Genomic DNA, 18284 nt, shown 5'->3' with positions numbered 1-18284 from the left:
ATGAAGAACGTCTGGATAAACTTTAACTTTAGAGTTGACTTATTGACTGACTTGCGTTCATTATTTTCTCCTTTTCTACACCTTATTGGTTTTCCTCACAGCGTTTCTTCCGACAATCACGTGGTGGGGTGATTCCTAACTACGTATTATTTTGTATTAATATTTGCGTTTTGTTGCAATTATTAATAGCCTATACAGGTGTCTTAAATTATTTTGTTTGTATATTTCACATAGGGTATCCTAATTGTCCTTAAGAATTCAAGAAATCAGTAGACATTAAACATTTAGATTAATCAATACATTGTATGTTTTTAAAGCTTTTATACACAGTTTTCAAATAACACGTTTGGTAATATGCAAATATTAAACAGAAAACTATATAGCACAGCCATGCACGCCATAATGTAGGCTAGGGCAAAAATAACGCTCGTCTGCAGTGGTATCGTGTAACGTTAAGTGAGGGAGATCTCACGACTTATCAACGAGCCTGAAAACTATCTAAAAACTGCTGCTGTGTCAACAAGTTCAGCCGAATGGTCCTGCGAGTTAAGTTTTGGTTTGACAGCAGATGTTTTTGTTAATTGAAGGTTTACAATAAGGTTTCAATCACGTGGCTGTCCCTGTGAAGGCTTTGGTTCATGCAACCCAACCCACCATTACCAGAATGGCGTGGAGGGATGATGAGAGGCGTAACCCTGAACTATATAGCCGACAGATAGTGCGAAAGTTATGGCACGGTCCTCTTCGAGGGTAAAGGTCCTTCTGCGTCGACTTTTGAGAAAGCACGACGTACCACAGAAACATCTTTTTCTGAACGGAACTGGATGGCACGCGCACCCCCGTACGAACTAGGTCGGTCGCAGATAAGTTTTTTTTTATTGACCATTAAACTGTGTCCAGGTGATGGAGAATTAAGGTACGTAAAGATATTGCATATTCAATTTAACAAGCATTGTATTCTCAAATTCTAAATTATGGTTTGATCATTCAATTTCATTCATTGGGGCAAGAGTATCCCAAGAACGTAGGCTAGCCTACTATAGTTTATAATTGTTCAATTCATTCACCTTTTATGTTTTCACGTTCACTTTTCCGTTGGATGGATTTAAATTAAAAGAGACATACTTTTATTTTGAGTGAAAAAAAACCCATATCAACAGATTCACCTGCTCTGAATTATGCAAATTGTCTGTTTACGCTGGAAATGCAATCTTGGAAAACAAAAATTCATCACGTCTTTTGCTATAATTAACTTGTTTAAAACTGTATTCTGTTTCTTAATTCATTTTCCAAAAATGTTAATGATTTTGGTTATGACATTTGTAGTAGTTATAAGGGAATATAAATACTTTTTTCTTTCATAGTTTGAAACTTGTTTGTGCAAATTATCTTTCAACTATTATTGCTTTCATTATGGACTTCATGTATAATATCTTCCGATTGAAGGTAAACACACTCATTCTTAGTATACCTGTAAATGCTTTCCCCTATACAATCGCACCCATTTTCTACAAACATAGATGCCAAATGAAGGAGACAATTTAACACATATTCTTCTGAATTGAAGGCAACCAAGGGCCCAGAGTTCTGAAAACCCCCAAATATCTCCCTGTGAGTTTGCAACACAGTGCACAGTTGTCCCACTCGCTTTTCAGGGATAATAAACTAAGCCAAGCTTTCAGATAACCACAAAGCACTTTACAGCATAATCTCACAATTCCTCATGACTAATGATTGTTTTGCTTTCCTCAGTAAGCAACTAAGCTGATTCAAGAATGTGACTAGTTAGATCAGAGGGTTTGCAGGGTTTGGTGCTCCAGAAACAGACTTGTTTATTTGTTACCATATAGGCCAGTACTTCCCACTTTAACTGTATAATACACTGTAGCGTGTAGCTCATCACACCCCTCTACAGACAACTCAGAGAAGACTGTTGGGGTGAAGGAATCTTTATTTTGTCATTTCAACTATATTCATGTTTCTCCATCGCAAAGCAGATTTGCATGTCTAATTACCTGTAAATTACGAAACATTTCTGAGATTATTAATTATATCAACATGTTTATCATTATGCTTTATGGTATCTTGTTTGTGGACATGTCTGGTCAGCTTCCACATTTGAGTGGCAGTGTGAATAGTAGATCTCAGAGCTGACCCCAGATGATGGTTCACAACCCTGGCGGGCCCCATAAAGCTCTTGAGATAACCACGATGGACAGGATCCAACCCTGACCCCCGGCCTCCTCACACACACACACACACACACACACACACACTCAACACACACACTCCACACACACACTCACAAATACGAAGGATGTTGCTATCCTTCACGTTTCTAATTCTTAGAATATGGGTAAACTTGCAGCACATGGTACTGCCTGAGGGTTAAGTGTAATTTCTCATCATGTTGCAGGTATGAGGCTCATCTGGAAGCAGCTATAGATTTTAACTCCTTAGACACAACCTGAGGATGACGTCTATATAGGACCTTTGGCATCTCCCTGCTGTATCAACTTCTCAATCCAATCATGCTACCTAAAGACCACAACAGGTAAACTACCATTCATAGTATTCACTTTCCCTGTATATTGTGTTTACAAGTAACCTTTATTAGTCAAGTTCATTTGCATGTACCAAGGCCTGGATCAATAGAGCAGTACAGAGACATTGCAGTGTTTATTTATCCACCTTTACATAGAAAAAAGACAAAAGGGTATTATACTCTAAATACATATTATGTTTATGTATTTACACCTTAAGTTCTCAACAGTTAATTCTCTCTGTTAAAACTGCCTTTTTACTTCTAAAACGATGAATGCTACTCACAACTTATCAATGACAATGCTTCATATTGTTTCAGTGTTCATTCCTTAGAATCTAAAGCATAGGCTTCTGGAGGTTCCTCACTCTGTTGTTGTTTTAATGGTTCTTTGGCTAGATCTGAATATCTGTAAAGAGTATAGCAGATGTCATAAACCTTTACTAGGCTCCTTTTTCCTCAGTGCTCCAGAAAGAGAGAAGCCCCCTTTGATCTTGATTAAAACCCTGGAGTGTATGTCAACTGTCGACATACTTGCCTGGTGTTGCTTGCCACTGCATGCCTCCATAGCTGGGGGAAATACAAATGTAGATAATCACCATCTACTACTTTGAGAATGTTTGATTTGACTGAAATCAATACTAGGCACAATAATGCCAATGTCACAAACCCAATTGTTCAAAATGCAACCTACGATAAATCAAGTCATTCACAAATACATTGTGACATGGATTCAACCCAGCACAGGTCTATGATTCTATTGTTGCTTGAGTGAGAGGACTCTCTCTTGCCCAGTTTTGACCCTGTTAAATGCCCAATAGAACCCAAACCTATCATGGAGTGTGCACATAGACAGTCCTAAATGGTGGGTTGACATCGATATGCATCCTTTGGATTTTTTCTACCAAGCCTGTAACTCCATCTGCCTGCTGGGCTTGTAATGGTCCTTAGCTTCCTACCTGTGATTTTCTCATGTCACCTCCTAGTGGCTCGTGTGTTTGAACGGGCGTAGGGTTATCACAGCTACATAGGTGGGATGTTGTTGGGGGTTTTTATGACCTGCACTTGTTTTTCAAGTCCCAATAAGCTGAACCGTGGCTTTTTGAAAGGATTAGGACCCACCTCTGTTTTCAATTAGGCCCTTCCCTTCCACCTCCTCCAGAAACATGACCTCATAAACCCTATAGGGGCAGAGGAACTAACATTAGTGATGTTTTTCTCTCTGTGTAGAAATGACTCTCAATGAAGTGTTCCTTTAAACATGACTGTCTCTCCATCCCAGGCCCTGCCAGCCATTCAGTGACATCCATAAGACGGCCTATTAGAAAGTATTTGAAAAAGTATATACTGTATGTATAGGTGCATGTGTAGGTGGCAAAGTTTGTTTGGCGCCTCTTCTTGACCATCACCCAGCCACCTCTCTTTCCCAGAAACCCATCCACCCTTCCCATGAACACCACATTCATTAGAATTCATTGGCATGGGGGAGTGGGGAGGGGGGGGGGTCCTAACCTGTAAAGAGCTCTTGAAAAGGAAGCCTGCAACCACACCCCTTCTTAAAATTTGAAATTGGGTTGAGGCAGAAACTGGTGGGGACAGATTGTACTGACTGACTAAACTGGCTGGTGTAGTCAAATGATGAGTAGCTTTTCTTAACCTGTTGAGTGAGACACTATATAAAGTGAAACTCTTTGTGAGTTTTGCTGCTGATACGCTGCCGTCAGATGAGGGTGTGTACTGGAAAGAACTGAATCAAGGACAGAAGGTTCTTGTTTTTATTTTCCAATTAAATGCAGAAGTACTACTCACTGAATTTTTTTATCGCAACCAACTGCTGCAGACCGCAGATCAGGAGAGTTGGGGTGTAATGACCTTAGTGATACATCTACACATGGTAGCACACATAGTACTGCACTGTAGATGTTGACGGTGGCCTAAAAAAGATTCAGTCTTTCTGAGTCAGGTATGGTGTTCAGTAGCATCCAACTCTGGCCTTACCACAAGGGAGGGTGGAGGGCTATGTGCAGGGAACATGATTTGCTGACATCGGTAGTTGAGAGAGTCAAGAGATGGAGTGGAATTAAATATTGACACGGGCTGTGACCAACACTCGCTTTAATTACAGAGGACACACTGGGTCTAAAGCAAGTCTTCTAAGAAGAAAGAGATTAATAGGTAGCCAGAGCTGACCACATTTTAACTGACCTATTTCACACCCCAGTGGTCACGCAGACATTGCATTGATACCAGCTAGCTTGTAGAGTAAAGGTTATTATGGTAAGGGATGGGGTGGGGATTCATTACTGAGGCAGAAGGCAGACAGGTCTCTCATGAAGACACAGTGCACTGAAGCAGCTTTCACTTTGAAAACATAAAGTGGATCGTTTCAAATTTTTTGTTGGGTGTTTTTCATGAGCTGGGCTGAATGTTTACAGCATCCTCGAGTTGTATTTCTTTCTTCCAGCACTGTTCAGTACTGCCGATACGAAAAGGCCTGTCTTGTTGCATTAGGGAAATGGCATCTCCCTTAGGAATTTTTTTTGCTGTCATTCCTGAGTTAGTAAGGGAGCTTGTTCATGGAGGTACAGAATCAGAGTGTGAGAAAGGTCAGCTGGTTCGAGCAGTGAAGTCAACCTCTCTTCCTGCCCTGCCGTAGGTCAAAACAGCACCTATACGGGGCTATAGGGTCACGTCTAGCTGTCTGTACACGTGGACCTCCCCATATCTCCCAACTGAGCCTTGAATCAATACAGCTTTGTGTTTCAACTTTAAACCACTCAACCAGAAGTCTCACATTTAAATACGTACAAATGAATCATTCTACAAAATATTCAATTAACTTCTCCCTCTAACTGTAGGTTTTTGGGGGAAATCATGTTTGGCTTATGATGATCACAAGCAGCTTGAGGCTTGGCTGCATGTGTGTGGTTCTCACATGATGTGCTTGAATTTCTGGTTTATTTTACAGTGAAGCCAAGGCAGCCAAGATCAGCCTGTTTCAAGGGGGTGCTGTCAAGGAGAAGGAGAAGGAAAAGGAGACAAAGATCCAGTACGTGGACCCTCCAGACGGAGGCTGGGGCTGGATGGTGGTGCTGCACTGCTTCCTGGTACGGCCCCCTTATTACACTATTCGTCCAGTTTTTACGTACACAAATGACCTCATAATGATCCTAAACATGGCACATATAAAAGCCGTATATCACTGTACGTATGTGTACAGTCTGTCAACATGTGGATGGCTGAGCGGTTAGAGAATTGGGCTATCAATTAGAAGGTTGCCGGTTCGATTCCCGGGTGTGCAATATGAAGTTGTGTCCTTGGGCAAGGCACTTCACCCCACTCGCCTCGGGGGGGAATGTCCCTGTACTTACTGTAAGTCGCTCTGGATAAGAGCGTCTGCTAAATGACTAAATGTGTGTGCTTGCGGTCCCAAGGTCAACGTGCTGGTGATGGGGACCTTAAAGACCTTCGGCCTTTTCTTTGTGGCGTTCCAGGATGAGTTTGGAGGTTCGGCAGAGAGCATTAGCTGGATTGGCTCTATCATGTCCAGTCTACGGCTCTCCGCAGGTCAGGGGTCAAAGCAATACTTACTGATACGAACTCACTAAACATATCATACACTGCTTCTGTACCTATCATCTTATTTCTAGTGCATACAGTTCTGTGTGTGATGATTGCATTATTATTACTATACACTTACGAATTACATATCACCCCCACACACACACATACACACACAAACACACACACACAAACATGACTGTGGTCTTCATGTGTAGCTCCCCTGGCGTCTGTGTCCTGTGCCAAGCTGGGGACAAGAGTCACCTCCATAGCTGGGGCAGTGCTGGTCAGTGGAGGGTTTCTCACCAGCATATTTGCCTCCAGTGTGACCTTTCTCTACATCAGCATGGGACTGATTGTTGGTGAGTGAAAACGGTCTCTTTTCATCCTTGTGAAAACTGCATTTGCTTTACATTGGAGACAGTGCTACTCATGGGCCAATGTGCACCTGTTAGCTCACAATGAACATCTAGTCTTAAATCCGCCTTTCTTCTTATTTTCATGACATTTGCTTGTTGGTCTGTATTCTCTGTATTCAGACCGCAACCTCGCAGTACCTGTGTTGCTGTTGTACTCTTAAGTTAAATTATACCTTCCACGTCAAAGGCATATCTGTGACAACCAAATGTCTTACTGTATCTCTATCGCTACCCTTCGCAGGTCTTGGTTTTGCCCTGCTGTACCAAGCTACCTCTGTCATCATTGCAATGTACTTCCGAAAACGACTAGCGACGGCATATGCTATTGGACGCTCTGGGATGGGTTTGACCTTTGCCCTGGCACCCTTCACTCAGCTGCTCCTTGAGCAGTATGCCTGGCAAGGTATGTATCTCCGGAAGAGAGGGGACTCGGAAGAAATTCGTCAGTATTTGAAATATCAATCTGTTCAAGCTTTATTCCTTTGTTGAAACTGTAGCATGTAGCAGGACTCAGAGTTTTACGTCCAAAAGGCGGTCAACAGATATTAATTGATCCGCGTTTTTCGGAGGGGCCTATGCAAAATAAGAACAGCTCCTTTTTTTCATAGTTGTTCTCCGTACAACACTTAGAGTTTCAGCTGCAGGTGGGTTGCCATGTGGGGGTTGATGGATGGTGCCTCCATGTCATGACTGTGCTTCTCTGCTTCCTCCTTTCCCAGGAACTCTGCTCATCTTAGGGGGCCTCATGCTGAACCTGGTGGCCACCGGGATGCTGCTCCGACCCATCCACATCCGCCCTTCCACCATCTCGCCCTCCTCCACCTCCACCTCCGCCAAGAAAAGCCCCTCCGTCTCCCCCAGGAGTCCAGAGAAGGACCACACCAAGAACGGGCGCGCGAACGGCACCTCCACACCCTTAACCAACGGCTTTGCCAAAGTGGACCCCTCCTCTCCCTCCCCTCCCCTGCCATCCCATCACTGGGAGAAGGAGATCTCAGAGAAATCCCCCCTCGGCCCTGGATCCCAGTGCCCCCCACAAAATCCTGAACTGACCCGGCTGGTTGTGAACGGCTCGAACGGGCACGACTCTGGCGGGGGGGGGAAGGGGCAGAGTCTCGACGACTTGGCGGAGACCAACGGAAGCCTGAACGGCTCGGTGGCCGTCGGGTTCTCGCCGCGCGCTGGCACTCCCTGCGAACCTCCCGTCACAAAGGCCAAAGTTTTGGACTTCTCGCTCTTGAAGGACCCTTTCTTCTGTATCTACACCTGGTCTCTGGTCTTCAGCCAGCTGGCCTATTTCATCCCTTACTTCCACCTGTCAGCACGAGCCAGGAACCTGGGCATCGACGCCATGGACGCCTCCTTCATCATCTCAGTAGCAGGTAAGCCTCAGTGTGAGCACCCCCCCCCCTGTCTACTGCAGCTGTAAGATGAGTGTTGAATAAGACAACACTGTAAAAAAGAACATGATCTAAATGAGTAAGCGTGTGTTTCAGCCTGCGGTAATAGCATCCAGCCTTGTTCAGTGCGGGTTGAGGAACAACTAGCATCAGTGGGTAGTTTTGTTTGACCAGGTCACAATAACTGATAATTGTTCAATAACTGATAATTGTTCCACACACTGTCCGTGTGTGGAACAAGCGATCAACGCAAAAGAAGGCCCTCAAGATATTGGCAATCGAGCCAGTGAGCCTGGCATTGGATATACAGATCATTCTGCCCACAGTCTTTGAATGGAGCTTCAGATGTCGGAGATGCAGAGCGTTTCACCTAGATGGGAGGAGCACAAGCTCTGTTTTTTATTTTTTATTTTGTAAATATGATGCAAAGAAGAAAAGAAAGTACTCTGTCAACTTCTAAGCATTAATTATTTGTGAGCAGCTCAGACTTATGTAATGAATGTGCTTACATAAAAGCTGAACTCTGGCCCACTGACTAAAGTCTTTGGGTTCAGCAGTATTTCTATTGATGAGGCCACTTCAAATGAGGGGCTGTATTAAGGTTTTCTCGACCACCGCTTGTACACGTGCGTTGTAAATTATCAGAGCCGTCACTGTACAAACACTGTATTGTACTGCAAAAATACATCAACCTCTACTGTACTCTCCAGGGATAGCATCTAATTCCCCCCTTGTCTGAATTGTGTAGTCTTTATGGAAATGGGTAGAACCACTCGTAGATACGGCTGCATGGGTTGCTGATGTAAATGCTTCAGAGCAGGAGGTCTTGTATGAATGATGTTATGGGAGGAGCATTGTGATGCAACACCAAAGAGCATGAATATTTAATTGTACCTGAATATTTGATTGTTACAATAGAATAGAATACAATTACAATAGAATTCAAGCTCAAAAAGGACCCAAGCAGTTCCAGAACATCCTACCTGTATCAGAAAGGGAAGTCCGATTCATGTTTTCTGTCTCTGGGTTCTAGCAGTGGGGGGTTTATTGGTCTAAGTTGTGTAGGATGTTTAGGGTAAATTATTCTGCAGGAGGCTAATAGGACCAAATGGGCAAAGGTGTAGATCTCAGCTTCAGATCTACAGCCCATAAATGTTATCTCAATTTCCATTGCGATCCGGGGCTCTCCAATAATGGTCCGTGCCAGCAATTAGACCGAGCCAGTGAACCATGGCGAGAGCAGAACGCGATGCGCTGGTTCATGCCGACTGTCACATTCTCTGGTCACATGTGGCGTTCTGAGAAAGCCACCCACGCCCCAAAGCCACCCTATCCCAGTCAGGGTCCAGCCAGCCTCCCCTCCCACCTAGCTGCCAATCAAAGAGGCCCATTTGGGTCTGGCAGGGAGTATTGGCTACTATAGACCCGACTAGGCCTACCGCCGCCCAAATCTGTGCCTGGGGGGAGTCGCTAGGCAACAGCTTACTGAGTAAAGTGGCTGCCGTGGCGACCAGAGGGGCTCTCGATTTTTCGGGTCCAATTTTGGAGAGGCTGACATTGTGCGGGGGAGCGCTGGGGCTGTAGTGTGTACAAAAGAGAGGCGCGGCATGCCAGAAAAGCTTGCTTAGTAATGAGAATAGTAGCTATGAAGAACTGACATGAGTTTGTTTTCAAGCCTGTTTGACATACTGACTTATTGTCCTTCTTTGAAGTTAGGGCTAATGGCATTCCTGAAACTAATATCCTAAAGCTGTTTCAAAGGTAGCACCTGCATATGCCTATATGCGCATGAGGTTAAAACGCATCAAGAGAGAAAGAGTCTTTGCAAGGGTCCTGTTCACTTTCCTGGGGGATGCGTGAGTTTTAAGTGGGCTCTACTTAGGCAGCATTGTGAAGTGGTTCAACGGGAACAGCTGCGGACCTCGCCAGACCTGCTCGGATTAAAACACACAAACAAGCTGGCGACTCATTGGAGCTGGAGGGGACAGACGCCCCAGGGGGCGGAGCTCTGCGGAGGCCGGCAGAGGACATGTAAACACCGTACAGCTGCCGTGTCATCTGTGTAACCTTTAGGAAGAGATGCATGAGGTTTCATTACATCACAAGAACAGTGGGTGCGAAAATTGGTGACTAGGCATTTTCACATCCCTAGCCTTTTATGTAGGCAATCATAACCTGCAAAAAAAAACGCTCTTACTACTCAACCATCTTTAGGTGTAGAGTAACAGCTAAAATCCCTTTATTTCGAGGGGAGAATGTCATTGGCTGTAGCCGGTATCACTGCAGTGATCCACCACCACTGATATCTGCATGGGACCTGTTTATTTCATTGATCTATGGGTCAGTGCAGCCATCCGCAAGCTATTCCTGAACCGGTCAATAGCTGCAGAAAGCCTATCACATTCCAGTTGACCTCAGCATCCAAGCTCAGGATATCTGCTCCGTCATCATAGCTCTACGCTAGAGCCAGATAAATACACGAAACCAAATCGATACGGGTTGATTCGACTCTGAATGAGTCGTTATCTTTATGTCCGACATGTGAAGCAGCTGTCAGGCTGGGGGACGTGTGGACAGTCTGTCCTGTGAGTCCAGTGGGACTGCTGCTCCTCTTGTACCAGAGCTGCCGTTTGATGGTGGTGCAGGAGCGTGTGCTGCAGTGCCTCAGTCTCCGCCCCTCACCCCCCACCCTTTCTCCCTTCCTCCTCTCCCTCACGCACAAACAGTCTGTAGCTGTAACCCACTCAAACTCAACCTCTCTGTCTCACTCCTTTTTTCCCCTCACAATCCATCTCTCGCTCGCTATGTTACACAATTTCTCATTAACTTACAATCTCTCTATTTCTTGCCCGCATGCACATTGGTTGTTTTGGAGCATGCTTCAGCACAATGATTGATTAATAGGTGTTCTCTGAAAGTGCAGGTCACAGATTGGCAGGTCGTTTGTTAACCCTTGTGTTATCTTCGGGTCATTCTGACCCATCAGTCATTGTGACCCACTGTCGTATTGCGACAAATTTACCTCATACAAAAACAAAGTGAAGCATTTTCTTTTAACTGTCGGGCTGTCTCAGACCCCCCACATTGCAATGGTTAAAAGAAAATTATTTTTATTTGTTTTTGTATTGGGTGAAATTGGGTAAACACAACGATGGTTCGTTGTGAACCTTTGGGTCATGTGACCCGAAGGCAGCACAAGGGTTAAACCTGGCCTGTTGCCAACACGGCCCCTCCGCTGTCCCAACACATGTGCAACAGTGGCACATTGGACACAATATGAAATAGACCGACACAAAGCTGTTTAATGTAAAGACATGGTTACTTCAGACTACCATTCACAGGACCTCCTCATGCACGCAGCGACCTGGCCCGCTGCATTCTGGAATGGCTTCTTATGATGTTGTGATCTAAATCTCCACTGTTGAAAGTTCCTGTCTGTTTTCCATTTGAATGATTTTCGATTTTACCCAAGTCCCCCATGTTTGTAAATAGCCCGCATCAGTTAAGTTAGTCATTGCGAACAATTAACGCCTGGAAAAAGGCCTTGATAAATGAGGCCCAGAATGTCTAGTTCACTGCGGGGGATCTCAGGCTCACTGATGTACAGTATAAAGTCTGACGGAGGTGTCCAAAAACATAGGAGGTGCTCAGGAAAACATGGAGCGCATACCGGGTTGTGACCTCACCCCTCTTTCTCTTTACCTTCTGCTCCTTGGTTTTTCCCTCCTTCTGGCTCCCTTCCTCCTCTCTCACTCCCCCACCCCCTACTGTCACCCCTTTCTCTTACACTCCTACACCTTCTCATACTCCTCTTACCTCCTCTGTCACACCTCTACCTCCTTCTCTCACACCTACACCTTTCTTTTCTCACTGCTCAACTTCCTCTCTTCCCTCCCAGGTATCACAGAGACCATAGCTCAGCTGGGGTCTGGCTGGCTGGCGGACAGGAACCTGCTCCACAAGTACCACTACCACAAGGCCTACCTTATCCTCTGCGGGGTGGTGAACCTGTTCTCGCCCCTGGCCGACTCCTTCATTCTGCTTATGGTTTATGCGGTCTTCTTCGCCATCTTCTGCGGAGGCTACATGGCACTGCTGCTGCCCGTCCTGGTAAGGCACCCTGTCCGTGTGTGTGTGTGTCCTACTGTTAGGCCATCAGAAATCAATACTCAAGACAGCTGAGTGTGTTGTACTAATACACCTATTATCTGTAGGAGGACCTGATACAAAGCCCAGGAAATGGCCATGGGCAACCATTGCACATGGTCGTATGCTACAACAGTTGAAATGGCTCTAACAACCCTAAACCTTTGCTTTTTCAAACAGTCCTACTATTCAGCATTGTTCATGAGTGACGTTGTATCCGTGATATGGTTGGAGGGGGCGGATGACTGTGTGTATTCATGTGTGTGCGTGACAGCAGATGGGAGATGCTGTAAATGTATTGGATTCTCTATGTTGACGCAGGCCCTCCACCCTTCACCTGAGGGTCTTATGCACAGGCAGGGGGAAGCCAATACGCATGTGTACGTGTGTGAATGAATAACTGACAATATCTGACAAGACGATATGTAGCCTAAAACCACCTGTGCATTGTTTGGCCATTTCCCTGTATTGTGGAAATAAGGAGAGGCCCAGGACTGTCAGTTGACTGAGTCAACCACCAACTGTCTATTCAGGATTTAACCCACTGACCCTGCACTGTGGGCCAAGCTCATGTTGGCATTAACCTTACTGTAAATCAGTCAAATACATTTACATTTAGTCATTTAGCAGACGCTCTTATCCAGAGCGACTTACATTAAGTACAGGGACATTTCCCCGAGGCAAGTAGGGTGAAGTGCCTTGCCCAAGGACACAGCGTCATTTGTCACGGCCGGGAATCTAACTGGCAACCTTCAGATTACTAGCCCGATTCCCTAACCGCTCAGCCACCTGACTCCCTGACTAAATACTATTATAAAAAGGTACTATATAGTAATCTGAAAACTCAGAAGAAATACATAATTGACTGTCGTCTGAAAGGTTAAGATGCCCCTTAACTCTGGGATGTCACCAGCACGGATGTGAAATTAGGCACCTGTCACACATATAAAGCAGCAGCCTGAAGCATGGATGATGATCTTACCAACTTATTCATCTTCAGGTGGACCTGGTGGGCCAAGAGAAGCTCAACAACTCCATGGGCTTCTCCATGTTCTTTGTGGGTCTGGGCTGCCTCACAGGCCCCCCCCTCGCAGGTGAGCTCACTCCGACACACGTAAGGGAACACCTCCAGCAATGACACCTAGTCTGGGAGGGGTTAGGGACAGGTTGGGAGGGACAGGATCTCGCTACAGCCAAAGGTGTTTCACTAAGCAATTCCCAACCGTCTCACTCCATACTAGACAGTAAGCCTAACTGCTGCAGTCTCTTTTTATTTATTTTTAATTTTTATCCTGATTAATTATTTTGTTGAAAGATATCATTAATAAATATATGTTTTGAAGGGCTATAACAGCTGTTGTAATAGGCTCACATATAGTGTAAAGTCTCTCTAATTACTGTTAAAGTTGGTTTGGACATTTCTTTGCCACCTCTGCTGTCAGGGGCTGTTAGGGTTTTGAGTTCCGCAACCTATTGCAAAGGAGCACTTGGCATTAATACTGTGATGGCTAAAAGACCCAAGGAGAAAAACAAGCTAAAGTTAGTCCTGCCCTAAGCATAGTTGTTGTCTTTTGGACTGACCGGGTCAAATTTCGCCCCACCTTAAGTCAAGGTACGTCTTTGAATAACAAGGTTATGTTCCAGGCTGGATTGACATCACACGGTTTAACTGTCAACAGATGAGTTTGTTTGGCTGTAGAATTAATTTTCAACCCAGGGAACACGTTTGTGCCATGAACATTCTCCAGGCCTTGGTTTGTCTCAAGCAATTTTTTAGATTTTACAAATGAGTGACTATTCATCACAACTGTACTCTACCTTCACTTCTAAAGGTATGAAAAAACCTCCCCCTTGTAGATATTGGTGAAAGACATGATTAACGCTCAGGCACATGCACCAGCCACATGGATGTGTTTCCAGGAAAAATAACACTGTGCCCTTTAGCTAACACTTGGCCCCATTTTAGGGGTGGCGTGGTGTTCCCTTGAACTCTTTGACATGGTCTTGTCCACTCTGTTGAAGATCCTGAGAGGGGCCCAGGTATTTCTGGCCTGAAACGTGATCAATGACCCCCTCAGGGTTTATCCGGATATAGCATGCTGCTGTGTTTACCATTCCCGCTAGACATGCAGGGTGAACTCACCCCAGGCCACTCTAACCTTACACCTCAGAACCAGCAACAGGCTATTTTAGCTTTCCGGTTGGCTTGTGAGTCGTCCTAAGGGGGACACTGTAACTGTGAAGCATATCAAGGATGCTTATTATGGAAGCAAATCGTTACCAAAATTCAAATGCAAATGCATTTCCAGAAATGCATTTGCATTTTAAGAATGTGGCTGCATTATTTGACTCATAAATGAAATTAGTAATCAATCATCCTATTTGCATTTTAATTTTCTTCTTCAAGAGTGCTCAATCTTTCACTTAATTAAAATGAAAAAGAAATAGACATTTGAGATTTAATTTTCAAAACATGCCCCAGCAAATAGATACCAAAATTCAATTTGAAATGTAAAATTTGAAAATTAAAATGCATTTCCAGAAATGCATTTTCATTTTAAGAACGTGGCTGCAAAATCGTGACCACAATTCAAATTCAAATGCATTTCCAGAAATGCATTTTCATTTTCAAGAACGTGGCTTGAAAATTGTGACAACAATTCAAATTCAAATGCATTTCCAGAAATGCATTTTCATTTTAAGAACGTGGCTGCAAAATCGTGAACACAATTCAAATTCAAATGCATTTCCAGAAATGCATTTTCATTTTAAGAACGTGGCTGTAAAATCGTGACCACAATTCAAATTCAAATGCATTTGCAGAAATGCAAAATGAACGAAAAAGCATTCTGAGCGGCGCAGCAGAGTGACGTCAATAGCCGCTCTTCTTCAGCTCCCTGCTGACCGAGCTATCCATCTTGTTCGGTAGGGGGCGGTGTGCACATCTGCATTGCATTACATTGCAAATGTGCCGGGAAATTGATTGAGAGCAGCGTTCCCCAACCGGTGCCCACCGGTCCGCGGGTCATTTCGTACCGGGCCGCACAAAAAAGAATTAATAACATTATTTCCTTTTAATTGATTATCAGAGTCTGAAAGACGTTTTATTCTGAAAAATGACTTGATTCTCTCCTTCTCCGCGGGCCTTTTCCCCTGAGCAAAAAAGCTCTGCAAAGACGTGTGTTTACTCATTTTTTTGCAAGTTTGTGGGCTTCATTGAACGGTATCATGCGCGTCTCTTCCTCTTGACACATGACAAGTGATAGTTACCACTCAATGAAGCTTGTTTGAGACAACAACTCTATCGGTATTTTGGATGAAGGCTATCCTGAGATCGCCACTAAAGCACTGAAAACCCTGCTTCCATTTCCAACATCAAGCGGGATTTTCTGCCGTGAGAGCAATCAAACAAAATTATGGAATAGGCCTGAACTGGATATAAGGAACGCACTTCGGGTGTCACTGTCGTAGGTTATAGTCACACACAACAGTGGGACTGACACATCGAAAGCTAGCTAGTAACAATATAACGATGGAAAACCAGGCTAAGAATTCCAAAAACTATTTTTCGCTCATTTCAGCTAAACTATTTTTCTCGCGCGCTCGCATTAGGTGTGGAAGTCACTAACTAGGATCACATCAAACCCAGAATGTACATGCATTAGCAGCGCAGCTGTCCAGGGCCTATCTTTCCTCCCACTCCGTTCTGCCGGTCCGTGAAAATATGTCTTACATGAAAGCGGTCCGTGGCCAAAAAAGGATGGGGACCGCTGCTTTAGAGGACGCATCACAGACCATGGCGCTCCCTCAAATTGTGCAAACACTGTTAGAATTAGCTGAACAGGTAGAATCTAATAATATATCTGAGTCTGATGCCCGTGACCGAGTAGAACAAGTCATAGAGAGCTTGGCTGCATACTCTGCCGTCACAGATTTACACATTAATAGTAGCTCTGCCACTGTTTTAGTCATTGTTTGACATCAAGTTGCTCAGTCTGTGATGCGTCCTCTAAAGACCCGGCAATTCAATCAATTTCCCGGCACATTTGCAATGTAATGCAATGCAGATGTGCACACCTCTCCCTACCGAACAAGATGGATAGCTCGGTCAGCAGGGAGCTGAAGAAGAGCGGCTACTGACGTCACTCTGCTGCGCCGCTCAGAATGCTTTTTCGTTCATTTTGCATTTCTGCAAATGCATCTGAATTTGAATTGTGGTCACGATTTTACAGCCGTTCTTAAAATGAAAATGCATTTCTGGAAATGCATTTGAATTTGAATTGTGGTCACGATTTTGCAGCCACGTTCTTGAAAATGAAAATGCATTTCTGGAAATGCATTTGAATTTGAATTGTGGTCACGATTTTGCAGCCACGTTCTTAAAATGAAAATGCATTTCTGGAAATGCATTTTAATTTTCAAATTTTACATTTCAAATTGAATTTTGGTATCTATTTGCTGGGGCATGTTTTGAAAATTAAATCTCAAATGTCTATTTCTTTTTCATTTTAATTAAGTGAAAGATTGAGCACTCTTGAAGAAGAAAATTAAAATGCAAATAGGATGATTGATTACTAATTTCATTTATGAGTCAAATAATGCAGCCACATTCTTAAAATGCAAATGCATTTCTGGAAATGCATTTGCATTTGAATTTTGGTAACGATTTGCTTCCATAGCTTATGCTTAAGGATGAAACGATGGTTAACGTACCTACACACTCCTCTTTAACTCCTGTCCCTTGTGCTGCCTTTGGGTCATTGTGACCCACCTTTTGCACCATGCCGGTGGGTCACAATGACCCAAAGGCAGCACAAGGGTTAACAGTCCATCTCACCTCATTGCTAGTTCGTGTTACTCCTGGCGTCTACTAAGTCCCAGAGCCCCTGACCGTGAGGTGTGTTGCAGGCTTCCTGTATGACTACACCCAGACGTACGACTGCTCCTTCTACCTGGCGGGCATCTGCTATCTCCTCTCCTCCGTCTCTCTGTTCCTGGAGCCCTTGGCGAGGCGCTGGGAGGCCCGCCAGAAACGAGCGTTGGCCCGCCGCGTCGACACGGGCTGGAAGACCAACGGATGCTTCTGTCCAGAACCTCCTCACAACGGTGCCACCTCGTCTCCCTAACAGTCCCAATGCAGTCTTAAAACATACCTACGCCAGCGTGGGGACCTTGATGTCCTTTCAACGGTTAGAGAAGGAGCATCAGATGGATAGAGGGGGAAATGAGTATGACCACCATAGGACAAGGCCCGGTCATGGATGTAACAGAGACTTCCTTTTCACCAGAACGATGAATCCTGCTTGGTAACTTTTGATCATAAGCCAAAATCACATTTCGTGCTACACCATATATTTGATCTTTGAGTACTCTGACGTCACATGTCTGGATGGAGAATGTTGTTTTCACAGCAATGAGGTAGGCTTCAACTGCCTCCAGGTTTCATCTGGGTCCACAGTGTCTTTGTATACAATAATGTATTTATACAGTGTATTCTCATGCACGTTTTGCAGTTTAAAATCAGCTTATATGTCTGACTCCCAGTCACCATCCCAAACCGCTGGGCCAAGTAAAATGTCTAACACACAGCACTATATGCTGTAATGTTTTAAATGATTCATGCTCACACAGCTCCAGTTTTGAAAAAAATATTCCTATTAATATCCAGGCTTTATAGCTTGGAACCTGCTGCATAGGGCATCTTAATATGGCTATTAAGATGCCCCAGAAGGTTTGCATTAACTATCTTGTTTAGTTTTTGCAATAGAAGTTTTTTTTGTTTTGTTGCCGTTATTGATACTCATGTAATTGGTATTAAGTAGTCCTGAGTCACATCAAAAGATGCCAAGGTTTGGGGGTTTGTTTGAAAAGCAACAAAAACTATGTTAAAACAATGTGTAAAACAAAGTAGAGTGGACTTACTTGTACACAGTTGTTTAAAGGCCCTCAAAGCAATGGAACAACTGTTATATGTTAAATACCAAGATGTGTTCTGTTTATAGTTTATAAGCAGAGAACATTGAGTCGATGGGTTTTGTTTTACTGTGTAAACAACTGGACCAAGTGCATTTGGTTATTACCCATGCTGGCTAATCTATTCCATTAGAATGTTACTTCCCATAGAATGAGCTGCATTAATGTGGTATGAGGATTAAAAGGTTTTGTGGCAGTGCCTCAATGCAGTCACATGGGCAATGCAATGAGTTTTGATATTAT

The 18284-nt window shown here is 44.1% G+C and overlaps 1 protein-coding gene across 2 annotated transcripts; it reads left to right on the top strand.

Moving 5' to 3' along the window:
• The first annotated feature begins 467 nt into the window (after positions 1–467).
• Positions 468–17413, top strand: slc16a4 (solute carrier family 16 member 4). Of its 2 annotated transcripts, none has more exons than XM_062459942.1 (10): positions 468–916; positions 2417–2554; positions 5511–5649; positions 5977–6109; positions 6322–6465; positions 6764–6925; positions 7242–7904; positions 11821–12032; positions 13069–13162; positions 16977–17413. In XM_062459942.1, the coding sequence occupies exons 2-10, from the start codon at positions 2532–2534 to the stop codon at positions 17192–17194; spliced, it is 1788 nt and encodes a 595-aa protein (XP_062315926.1). In that variant the 5' UTR covers positions 468–916; positions 2417–2531; the 3' UTR covers positions 17195–17413. The 2 variants fall into 2 exon arrangements, with proteins under 2 accessions (XP_062315926.1, XP_062315927.1); XM_062459943.1 differs by lacking the exon at positions 468–916 and adding an exon at positions 1532–1611.
• Positions 17414–18284: the final 871 nt, after the last annotated feature.

This window comes from Osmerus eperlanus, chromosome 4 (assembly GCF_963692335.1).
Source record: "Osmerus eperlanus chromosome 4, fOsmEpe2.1, whole genome shotgun sequence".
NCBI lineage: Eukaryota > Metazoa > Chordata > Actinopteri > Osmeriformes > Osmeridae > Osmerus > Osmerus eperlanus.
Note: the sequence above shows the minus strand (reverse complement) of the source record. Positions and strands in the feature narration are given on the sequence as shown.